Source organism: Channa argus, chromosome 1 (assembly GCF_033026475.1).
Source record: "Channa argus isolate prfri chromosome 1, Channa argus male v1.0, whole genome shotgun sequence".
Lineage (NCBI taxonomy): Eukaryota > Metazoa > Chordata > Actinopteri > Anabantiformes > Channidae > Channa > Channa argus.
The window spans coordinates 30,993,458-31,005,693 of NC_090197.1; the positions used below are offsets into that span (position 1 = coordinate 30,993,458).

The 12,236-nt window shown below is 40.7% G+C and overlaps 1 protein-coding gene across 1 annotated transcript in view; it reads left to right on the forward strand.

Annotated features, from left to right (window-relative positions):
* The first annotated feature begins 736 nt into the window (after positions 1-736).
* LOC137131328 (protein kinase C epsilon type-like) overlaps positions 737-12,236 on the forward strand; it is a 71,117-nt gene continuing 59,617 nt past the window's right edge. Inside the window, exon 1 of the mRNA XM_067512433.1 lies at positions 737-2,061. Within this exon, the coding sequence (XP_067368534.1) occupies positions 1,714-2,061 (348 nt within the window). The 5' untranslated portion in view covers positions 737-1,713. The remainder of the gene's footprint in view (positions 2,062-12,236) is intronic.

Consider the following 12,236-nt stretch of genomic DNA (forward strand, 5'->3'; position numbering starts at 1 on the left):
GTGTATTATAGTGAGTAGTGACTCACTGGGAGCACCTAAAGTCTGACAGCAGCAATGAGAAAAGAACTACAATACTGCTTCAGACACTTAGGATGTACCAGTCTGTCAGGAGATACTGTTAAATCCAAAGTGTCTGAAGCAGTAGAGATGCTGCTGCACCAGCAGTCGATTCCATAAAAGATGGAGGAGGCGTCCACAGAGACAAAGAGGGTCTCTGGTAGTGCTCCCTGACCTTAGTGTCCTCAGCAGAAAGAGTCTGCTCTGTCCTACGAAGTGCATTCCATCGAGGACTGAGAGCATGTGCTGTAACGCCAGGCAGACGTCTGACCTTTCAACTGAATTTGTTCCAAGTAACACTGATCTCATAATAAATCCCATTTTGGCACTCGTAGCTTTGAGAAGAGCTGTTTTATGCATGCAAGCTGTGTTTTTCTGTGCAGAAAAACAGCCATGTTGCATGCTATGGCCCGTTCAAATGCATCCATGCTGCTTTTTACACCAGTTACCTTCAGCCTTAATGGACATTCCTGAAAACATTCCCATCATTCTTGTGACTCCATCATCTTTCACCAGTTGCACAAAGATTATAGACAGTGAAAGCATCATACAGTGTTTCACACACTTTGTGGTTATGGACTTGGCTCTCTGCCTTTACAGAGTGGATGGATGTTATTAAGTCTGCACGCTCTTCTGTTTTCAGCCCTTATTTGCCTGCATTACTGCGCACCTGTTTCACGCGCAGCGTAAATCCGTGCGCGTGGGCTACGTTTCAGTTCCACCTGAGGCGTCAAGGTGGAGCCGCGTTCAAGGGCACCTTGGAGGAATGTAAAGCGTCTCATGTATCCACTTTCTGCTCCTGTATTTTCACCCAGCCGGCCACCCGCCCACCCCCGTCTCCTCTCATCTGCTCCTCCTCCCTGTCTCCTTCTGTCATACCAGACTCCGAGAAATCTGACGTGTTTTTCGCATTTCCTGCACCACAGCGAGACAGAGACAGAAAGCAGCGGTGCAGGGAGGCAGTCGGAGGTACGTCCACTGTGAGTTAACATCAGCGGCAGCGGTGGGTGTAAGCAGACCGTGCACCGAGGAGCAGGAAGCCGCATTGTACTCACCACCCACCGCGCCTCCTCTCCGCTTGTTCGCAGCCGCTGTCTGGACGCAGCGCTCCGGCTCGAACATCCCCGATGCAACGCGGCGGCTGCCAGCAGCCTTCTGGAGCCTCTCACCCTCCAGCACCCGGTGCAGTTTAATTCAGGACAGCACTTCCACGGTGTCTCCGCGCTCTCGGAATGTTTTAGTCGTCCGGAGGTACACAGAATGGCAGGGAGCCTCACATCTGGGGCCTCTGCGGGTGTGTTTGTTGCTAACTTGTGGCTGCTGGAAGCTCTTCGTGTTTCTTCCGTGGGCTCCTAAAGTAGGTTTTACTGGCTGAGCCGTCGCTTCTCTGGCGGGGAAGGGGGATTTGTAGCATATTCGACAAGTGTCGACGTTCGAATCTAAGACAAACAATCAGTGTATGTGATCGATTGACCTGGAGAGGACTGCGTTTTTTCTCAGTCTTATTCAGCTGAAGGAGCCAGTTTGAGCCGTCAAAGGGGGGACAGGTGTGACGGCGTCACTGCGCGCACACACACACACACACACACACACACACACACACACACACACACACATACACACACACACTTCGAGGATAAAGTGTTGGCTTCCACCATGGTGGTCTTCAACGGGCAGGTGAAGATCAAGATCTGCGAGGCTGTGGACCTCAAACCCACAGCCTGGTCCCTGCGTCACGCCGTCGGACCCAAGACCCAGACCTTCCTCCTGGACACATACATCGCCCTGAATGTGGACGACTCACGCGTCGGCCAGACCTCCACCAAGCAGAAGACCAACAGCCCCGCCTGGAACGATGAGTTCACCACGGAGGTTCACGACGGCCGCAGGATCGAGCTGTCCGTGTTCCATGACGCGCCCATCGGATACGATGACTTTGTTGCCAACTGCATCATCCAGTTCGAGGACATCCTGAACAACGGCAGCAAGCACTTCGAAAACTGGGTGAGACACGACACACACACACACGCACACACACACACACACACACACACACACACACACACACACACACACACACACACACACACACACACACAGGTGCTCCCCCATCTTAGTCGAGGTACCACAGTGTAGAAGGTGCACAGACACAATATGCATGTGTTTGCAGTGACTGAAACCTTGAAAAGCCGTTCTTAGGACCCTGCTAACATGCTCCATCCTAACCTTGATTTTTGCCATAAAATCAACTTTTATGTCAAACTCATGCAGTAACATTGCAATCAAGTAGGTCCAGATTTTAATCTATTGGAGTAGTTGAAACCAAGTGACAAACTGTGAATGTGAGGCTGGTAAAGGCCTTGAGGTTTCAGACTGGTTGACAATCCAGTACATCCACAACATAACCAGCTCGGCTGTTCTGGGCTTTTGACTGTCAGCCAACTTATGATTATTATGATCATTAGGAGAGTTTACATGAAAAATTAGTGACCCTAAACGCAACATATAAGTCAGTTTGTCTTTATGATGAACTGAACTTTCTGTCAATGTATTTGACTGTGAGAGGGTCACTGTCTAACACTGGATTAATAGTGTCCCACCCTCTGACCCAGATGAGAGATGTGACAACACACCCTGGCCCCTGTCACTCCTCCATCTGAGAGCATCGCTGACTCCATCGTTCATTTTTCATTTGGATGTTGTTGGGCATATCTGACGCAATGGTGACAGTAAGTGAGCTTAGAGTAAGCTCCCCACATCCGTCGGGAGGATGGCGTGTTTGCGTTCGTGTCTCGACTAGTGCCAGGTGATTTGGGAAAAAAATCAGTTCGTACCAGTAATGTTGACAGTATAATCCAAGTCATCATTCTGTTCTTGAAGACACTGACACACCTTTCTGAACCAGAGGAGTTTGTTACTGTTGCTGCTCCTCCTCCTCCTCATGTTGGCTCAGTTTGTGTTTGTGTTGTGTTTCCACCCCTGTGTGCAGGTTTCTGACACAATGTGCAAATCATTGATGTTTAATGCACATGTGATTTGTTGCCAACAATTTCCAGATGACGTCTTCTTTATTTTTCTTCAGTATAAATTCCTCCTCACACTCTTCCAGGGTGAGAGCTCAGCCTTTTAGCACACTAGTGCTGTTGGCAGGCTCGTGTCAGATGATCATGTCAACAAGCAAATATGCAAACATATAGTCAATGTGATGGGGAAGAGTTACTGATGATGTTTATGATACGGTGATATGCTGTGACTGTGACAACTGAACATGCAGGAAGGTGAAATCTACTCTGTAACTTTTCACATATTTAAAATAAATGTTTTGGTCATTTTGATGCTGTTGTTACGTATGAAAGTCACAGGCTGCACAGAGAAATCAGTGGCTAATGTAAAGTTGAAGCAATTAGTGCATTGGTTGATTGATCATTGATATTTGACTCATTTTGTCCAAGCAAAAATGCAAAACATTTACATGTTAGTAGGTTGGATTTGCTGCTTATTATTTTATTATTCAGTATCATATTATTACTATTTTTTAAATGGCAAAAAGAGAATCACAAACATAACACTCAATACACAATTAAAATAATTACAAATGTTCCTTCATCAGAAATGTGTTTCTATTTATCAAACTTTTTTACTATTTTTTTAGGACATTTGATGATAGAACATACATTAAATATTATGTTGATGGAAAAAAAATATTTTTTTAATCTTTTTTTTTTTTGCCATTTGAAACTGAGGAGATGCAAACTTGTGCACCCAACTGCACAAGATCTATGACATAGACAGCTGTTGTTTAGCAGAGGCACATCTTGAACCATGAAACATACACATACACATAAACACACACAGACAGCATATATATTTTTACTCTGTTGTGCTCTTGTTAGATGAAGCAGTGACAGTGTGCTGACTGGGAGTGGTCAGGCTACATGTATCACACACACACACACACACACACACACTCTGGTCATTGTTGTCTGAAGCTGCTGAAGCAGATGAATGTTTGAGTGTATTATTGATGAGGGCATTATGGAGACACAGACACGAAGGGAACATGAGAACTGTGGAGAGCAGAAGATAAAAGAGAGGTTGGCAGAACAGGAGGAGGACAGGATGTAGAAGAGAAAGCTCTCGGTCTGTTCCTCATGGCAGAAATCTTTAAAGATGCGCTGGGAGACTTGAATGACCAGAAATGGGCTGGGCTGCATGAGTTGCGGCAGATTTCAGTTGCTCAGAAACTAAAGGTTTACTTTATGACTTCGGATTTTGGTTAAAGGATAAAAAGGCTTGTAATGTCACGGATGCTCTTATGGCTTTATTCACCTCAGATTAGGTTGCATATATCCGATTTGTATTAGCAGCCGATGAAAGAAGCTGCAGAAACTTTGTACTAATTCAGTAAAAAAAAAAAAAAGCCTGTTGAGAGTCAGGAGCTGACAGCTGTTATTGTTCCCAGACATTTTAAGACTTGAGTAGAGAATTGCATGTTTTTAAAGCACCCTAATGAATTTAAAGTCAAATGATCCTTAAACTGGTTTTAGAGTCCGTTTAGATTCACTGGAGTAAAGGGGATTTTGATCTCTCTCCTTCCTGCTTTGCACCTTGCCCCATGTGAATGTTTCATGGCGTTCCCACGGGCACTTTGCACGGCCAACATGTCCCAACTTATTCTGCAACATAGTTTATGTCACATCAGACAGACATCACCTTGAGGCAACTAAACAGCATGTGTAGTTTTCCAGTGAGTAATGCTAACGTGCTGTTGTTGTGAAATGGGTTTTTCACCCTCTTCAATAGCAAACAGACATTTGAGAGGCATGAGTGCACAGACATTTTAAGGGGCTTCTGTGAATTTTAAGGTGGGGGAATAGACCCCTTGTTTGTTTGACTCACCCCATCCCAGAGCTTCTGCATGAGTTCACAGTGAATCCCCTTCACTTAACACCAACACGTTTTCTCTGCAGGTGCATTAACATCGTTCATCCTGCGACAGATGACACCTGCATGTTTGGCACCATGTTCAATATTGTCCACTTCCACCATTTTCCAAGTTTTCATCTCCCTGTGTGACCGACTCTCCCTGCACCGCCTTGCACAGATACATTATGTAACTAATTAATGATTAAAGTCATTACTAATTATTTGATGAATTGATCTTATCGATCCCAGTCCCAGTTGCTAGACACACATTGTGCGACCTCATGTCTCGATAAAGCCAGGTACCACTGATCATTTCTTACATGCTGCCTGAATGAAATTAAGTACCGGATGTCCAATAATTTCCTGCAGTTAAATTACTCCAGATCATTCCAGCCCAGCCCTAGCGAAACGAGGAACGTTTCGTCAGTTCTGTGTGTGTGTTCTCTAATCATGAAGTCAAACAGAAGCCTGAAACCTACCCGCGTTATTTTCCAATCAGAGTTGTAGATTGAAATGCAGAGCCTGCTTTGTCCAAATGAGATATTTAACCGAGATCAAGCTATTGCTTTCATCTGCAGATCCACAAAAGGTCGTCCGTGCTTTTATCATCCCCACACTGGACTATTGCAATGCTTTTTATTCTGGTGTCAGCAGGTGGAACATGTAATGACTGCAGTTGATACACAACACTGCTGCCAGGCTTTTAGTACGTTAAGTAACAACATCACACCGAGCCTTGAATGGCCTTGACTGCATACGGGTGTGATCGCTGCTCAAGATCCTCTGGCAGGGCTGTAAATAAACGCAGAACTATGTTTTAAATGTAATAAGTGATATGAGTCTTGTGTTCATCTAGTTGAGGATGCTGGCTTTTTTTTAAAAATATTTTTTAAATGAAAATGTGGCCTGATTTATTAAGTAGGTGGCACATTTCGTCTAATGAAAAGAATAGTAGTAACAGGAGAAACTTAAGGAAAATGTACAAAGTCACAAAAACACATTACAACAACAGGTGACTCAGGATGGTGTTTCTCTTCCTACCCGTCTGGGGTTACTGTCACTCGGCACATTGTTGTACTACAGCATGTTTTGTTTATCACTAGCACAAATCTTCAACCTGCTGTTTGCATTATAGCAACATGATTTCCATCCTTTAATGTGTATATAACCTCAGGGTTAGTGCTGAAACTATTAGTACATTATTTTCATTCACCTGGCCTCTCAACATGTGACTTTAAATGTTAAATGAAAAAGATGCACAGTGTAGGGGGACATAAAGAATGGACTACTGTTAGTTATAATTAGTTATGTGGGAGAAAAGTAATTTTATTGTATATAAATTATACTAATTTACTGTAAGATCGTTTCAAGGCTTCGCAGTCTGTTTAGTTGTGTTTATTTATTTTGCCTTTTGAAGTGCTAAATGCAGATTGCACCCTATTTCTTTAACCTGAATGGAAACTAGTCTGAAAAATACAGATCACCAGTTAAGACTGGCCTAGTTTTTGTTTGGGGAATAAAGTCCTGCATCGCATATTTGTTTGTTTAAAGAGAATATGATTGAATGAAATATCTAAATAAAAATGATTGATGAGTTTACATTTTTTATTTCTAGTAAATTACTTGTTAGATTAATTAAATAATATAAAATGACATAATGGGAAAATATGTCCTGTGTTAATGTTTCAATATTTATTTTCCTAACTTCTTTCATCTTCCAAAGTTTTTTTTGTCTTCTTAATAAAGACAGGCTCTTTCTTCTTGCGCCTAGAGAACAACTGGGTTGTTCTCCCATGATGCAAAATGTTGCTTCAGCTCCAAACATTCAGATACTCTCTGAAAGTGAATAGACTGTAGCTACTGTAGCTTGCAAATAGAATAATTTCACTTGAAGAACTTGAACAGCACCCTTAACAACTACCTGCTAATGGGGTAAAAGAACTAAAACCCAACTTCATAATGTCACTGTTCTGCAGCAGGCCTGTACATGACCTGCATCTGTCAGCGATACCTGCTGAGCTGATCACACACACACACACACACACTGTCATAACAGTGAATCCATATTCCAGAAATTTGATCTCTTGACTTAAGCAGGCGTGAAGGCCAATGTGCTTGCTGTATGAAAGTAGTTGTGTAATGGATTGTGCGAAGCGCTCCAGAGGCTCAGAGCTGGGTTGCTAAAATGGCATCGAGACTGTTACTTTATGTTCACAGGGCGCTGACAAACTGTGTGTTGATCTACTGTGGGGCAGTTCCTACAAGACAGTGTGAAGATTAAGTTTTCATTGTGTACTTTAGTTTGCTCAGTTAATGAAAGAAGTGTCTTTGTATTTTTAATGTGCTTTGTCCATTCACCTGCTGATTAACATGTTTTCTCAGCTAAACACAATCATACGCAGGAAACAAAATCCAACCTTTTTACTTTGGTTACAACCAATTTGTGCCTGTAGTCTGTTGTTAAACTTGTTTTTGTCTTTATTTTGTCAAGTTTAATTTAGCTAAAGCGTAGAGGAAAGAACATTTATTAATAAATTGTGAGGGAAAAAAAACTGAATCTCTGCTCCACTAAATATACTCCCCAACCACTCCTAATATTGATGCAAAAGGCATCTAGGATGCTTGCAGGAGGAGAAGGGTTTTCCTCCTGCTAATAGACACTGTACAAAACAATTATGAGGATGAATAAATTAATTTTTAAATGATTAAAACAATGACACAATTCTGATCCATGTCCTTCATAACTGTAGACTTTGTCCATGAGCTACAGCACAATAGATGATAACACAAACATCCCCCCCCAAAAAAACTACATAATCTGATGAATTTTTTAAAAAAAAACAAAAACAAAAAGAAAGTAAAGAAGTAAAATTCAGGACCAAAACAAGTTGATGTGCTTCCGAAACACTCCCAGTGGGGCATGAGTCACAAACACAACGTATGAACACGTTTCAGAAGCACACCAACTTGTTTTGGTCCTGAATTACAGAGCTGGTAAAGAAATATTTTTAGTGATACTCTTCACTTCACTTTACTCATAGTAAAACAGTGTAAGGTTGTCCCTTATTATCTGTGAATACTTAAAAGCCTTAATTCACCAATAAATACTTTAAACATAGGATGTTACACTACAAAAAGTAACTAATAAAATTATAGCAGTTAGGCGACTTCACCAATTTTCAACTTGCTTACTACGGCTTGAGTTTAGGGTGTAAATGTACATAATTTCTTTTAACCTCCCTCTGACTTCCCTTTGATTAAAATATTTATCTGCTTCTAGCTGAAAAACTCCTCCAGATGACATCACCTGGAGGAGTTTTTTCATCATTAGGAGTTCAGATGATGCCATCTGAAGGAGCTCTAGAGAACCAGGTGGACCATGAATACAGCCTCCATAGTATGAGCGAAGATCTAAATTAAAGGTTCCTCCAAGTGATGTCATCTGGAGGCGTTTTACAGCTAGAAGTAGGGAGATATTTTAATTTAGGGAAGTCAGAGGGAAGTTTAATAACATTCATTTACATATACTACTCAAACTAGATCTAAAAGAAGCAAGTTAAATATCTGTGAAGGGATCCTTTAACAACCAAATGAGTAGATTAATGAACGTATAATTTATGGTCGAAAAACACAAAGGCAGTACATGTTCATAAGATGATAGCACTCATAATGCAACAACACAACCATATGAAAGTCCACAGTATTACAAAAAACAAAGAATGATGGTGCGAAGGCTTTTTACATTTTTATTCCAGCCAGTCTCTGATATGTAAAAGTATATTTAATAAGCTTTTTGTGTATGTGATCAGCATACACAAATTTGGCTAAATTTTGGAGAGAACAGTAGGAAAAGAAAATGGAAGATTTTGTGCTCTGTGCTGAAGAGTGATTTTATGTGTAGGCAGCTGCCTTGTTAGAACTTGTCATTAAAGGAGTGGGGGTTCACAACAGGCAGAGAGACAAACAAGAACAAGATAGGGGGTGTGGAAGTATGTTGTCAAGTTTTGAATGGCTGAAGGGGGAGGGGAGATTGCTGGTGGGTGAGGCACCATGGTTAGATCCCACCAGGATTTTACAAATATCCATGGAATTCATGCAACTTCTGGTAAGTAATAACAGGAGTTTTAAAACAGATTTTTGGTTTTCTTATTTATGATTTAGCCTATAAATCATGCAAACAATATACCAGATCTAATCATTTTGCTAATTATGCTAATTGCTAATATCAGTTTGGTGAGAATTTTTTACATTTTCTACCATTTCATGCAGCAACTGATCTCTCCACAGCCACAGTGATTGGAAAGTGGTAGAGATGGTCGTGTCTGCTTCAGAACTTATTCAGTTGATTTTATGTTTTTAAAAAACATAAATTCATGAATCATATCAAATTGTGTATGTATTCCAAGAATAATTAGGTGAAGGGCAGCAAAGATGGTGTGCACACAAAGGAGTGTGTGTGTGTGTGTGTGTGTGTGTAAGAAAGATAGAAACCCAATAAAAAATTAATGGATTTAATTCAGCAATAGCCTGTCCACTTTTGTAATAAACATGAAACAACACAAGAAAATGTCACATTTGTCACATGAGAACAACAACTCGATGGGGGACAGCCGATTGCAACGAGAAAATGTGGACAGAGAGAGATGGAGCTTACAGGAACTGTCCAGTGATATGTCCATAGATCCTCTCATAGGTAATTTTTGTGAATGTACTTCAGAGTAAGTGGTTTGCACACAAGTGCTCTGCTTCATTTTTTACTATGAATATGTCCCACTCAGGTCAAAACAGACACACTGCTTCACATCATTTATTGTGTTTAAGAGTTGTAAATGTGAGGCAAATAAATATATCAATACAGATATAGAGATACCACAAACACACACACACACACACACACACACACACACTAGGTGTCAGTGTGTTGCACTACCTTAACATTAGTTCGGCGTCAGCTTATCAAATGGATTCATCCAGCATCTGCCAGAGCTAGTTGTCAGCTGAGATGTCCTAAACCACAAGGCATTAATACCCAATATGTGTGGATGGAGCCTGTAAACTCTCCCGTATAACCGATGGCGCTCTGGCAGGATAGATGCTCTGCACAGGGTGTAACCTGCTGAAGGACGTCCTGTGCAGCTGTAGCGTCCGTGCAGTATATCGTCTGAGGGTCTTCTATTAAATGCTGTTAGTCTCTCTGCACCTTCTTGTTCATTTCCTTGTGACATCACATTAACAAATGCAGGTTTTTTCTTATTGAAAATATTGATGTCCCGGGAAATGAGATGACAATGACTTGGCCGCTTCAAAAGTGTCTCATTCAGTCAGTGTTGTTAAATTTTAAAAATATTTTCTTTTAGTTTTACACATCTAATGTATCGGACTTGAAAGATTTGTGTGAGGCTGATCATTAAGCTAATACCGAGCCTGACTGGTCAATAGCAGGGCTCTCTGTGGCAAACATGGAAATAATTTTATTTATTTATTTTTTTAATCTAGTCATTAACGTCTTAGCTAAACCTGCCCTTTGATTACAACACTGGCGGTTAATCAACAATATATTAATTAATCAGTGAGGAATTATTACATTTTCAAAACTACTAATATCTTGTCTGTTATTTTGATAATTTGCTGCTTGTCTTAGTTTTGTGTAATTGTCCTGTAAATTACATATATTTGTGTTTTATACACGTTATCATTCCTTTGCCTCTGGGATGTGCTGATGGCTAAATCTTTGGACATGACTAATAATAAATTCATAATAGAGTGATCAATAATGACAACTACCTCTGTTAGCTTTCACTGTCAAGTATACAGAAAAATTTAACTATAATATTATCATCATTATTATTATGTTATTTTTAGTGTGCTGGAGTTCACAGTAGTTCAAGTACTAAATAAAACATAGATGTGAACCAGTTGTGTACTTAAAATGTACTACTCTCAGACTCTCATAAATTGTTATGTCAACCTCAGTATGCATTAAGTGTGAAAAAGTATTGAAGTAGTACAGCTTACATTATATCGATACATTTAACAAAGTAATAATTATTTATTCGTTCTTAGTTATGTAAGTGAAGCTTTCTCTTTTTTTTCCATTTTTGTGAAGGTTCTGTCCTCTTAAAAATAAATATGAAAAGATCTACATCAGAATGCCCTTTGATATATAAATGATCTTTAGAACTATAAAGATGAGCAATATGAAGTCTGGTTGAAAGACTATAACAAAACTACAATGAAAATGTGGCTGTAACAGTGATGGAGCTTTGGTGGAGCACTGACAGTGACTGTAACATTCCTTTATGATGCTGCTGTAGATGATCTAATTGTTTAATCTAATACTCTGCACTTAAGAAATCTAGTTTTTCTGTTACATGGTCCCTTAAGTCCATGTAAACGCACTCATGGTTTGCATGTTAGCGATGTCAGCTGTCATCTAACTAAACCAAGGTGCTTTGACAGAGCTTGCACATCTGGACACAATGCATCCAATCCATTTTCCACTTTTGCAATCGTGAAATGCTGTGGCAAGGTGCATTGTTAAAAGTATATGTGGGAAATGTACTACACTTGAACTTTGGTAAAATGAACTTTCAGGTAACCCTTTTTCATCACGATAATCAGTAGTTGCAGCAAAGATTACAAATGTATTATTGTTACATCCTATCACACTGCCGAGACTGTTCGTTGAATTTTACATTGCATTAATCATCTGAACAACTGACAGTCTTGAGTATCGGTGGTCTCTTTGCCAGCTTGCCTTGTTCCCAGCTGTGGTTGTTAACACTGTGGGTGTGGTGTTGCAACTGTGACACAGTCGCATCACTGTGTGGTTGTCCTGCGGTTAAAAGTGTCAACGATCGCGGTTCAGCTGCCAGAGCTGCCAGACACACAGAAGAAAAGTCTGCTCAGAGGGACAAAACACAAGTTCACTTCTGACTGTTGAGTTCATAGGTGTGACATACTCCAGAGTGTCATGTTCGTGGGGGGGAGGGGGACATGTACAGCTACTGTACATGTCCTCTGATCTGAGGAATGTGGAGCACTCCACTGCCTCACTGCAGAGCGTAATTAAGCTTTTGTTCTTGGGCAAAGACATTTTTTTGCAGCAGAAAGGTCAAAGCACAAGAGCCGCAGTTGTAGTGGGGCGGTGCAAAGACACTTCTAACAGAACACTTTTTGTTGCCATGCAGCAGGGCTGAACACTGCATAAAATGTGAAATTCTGATATATTCACATTAAAGCAGCATGGCAGT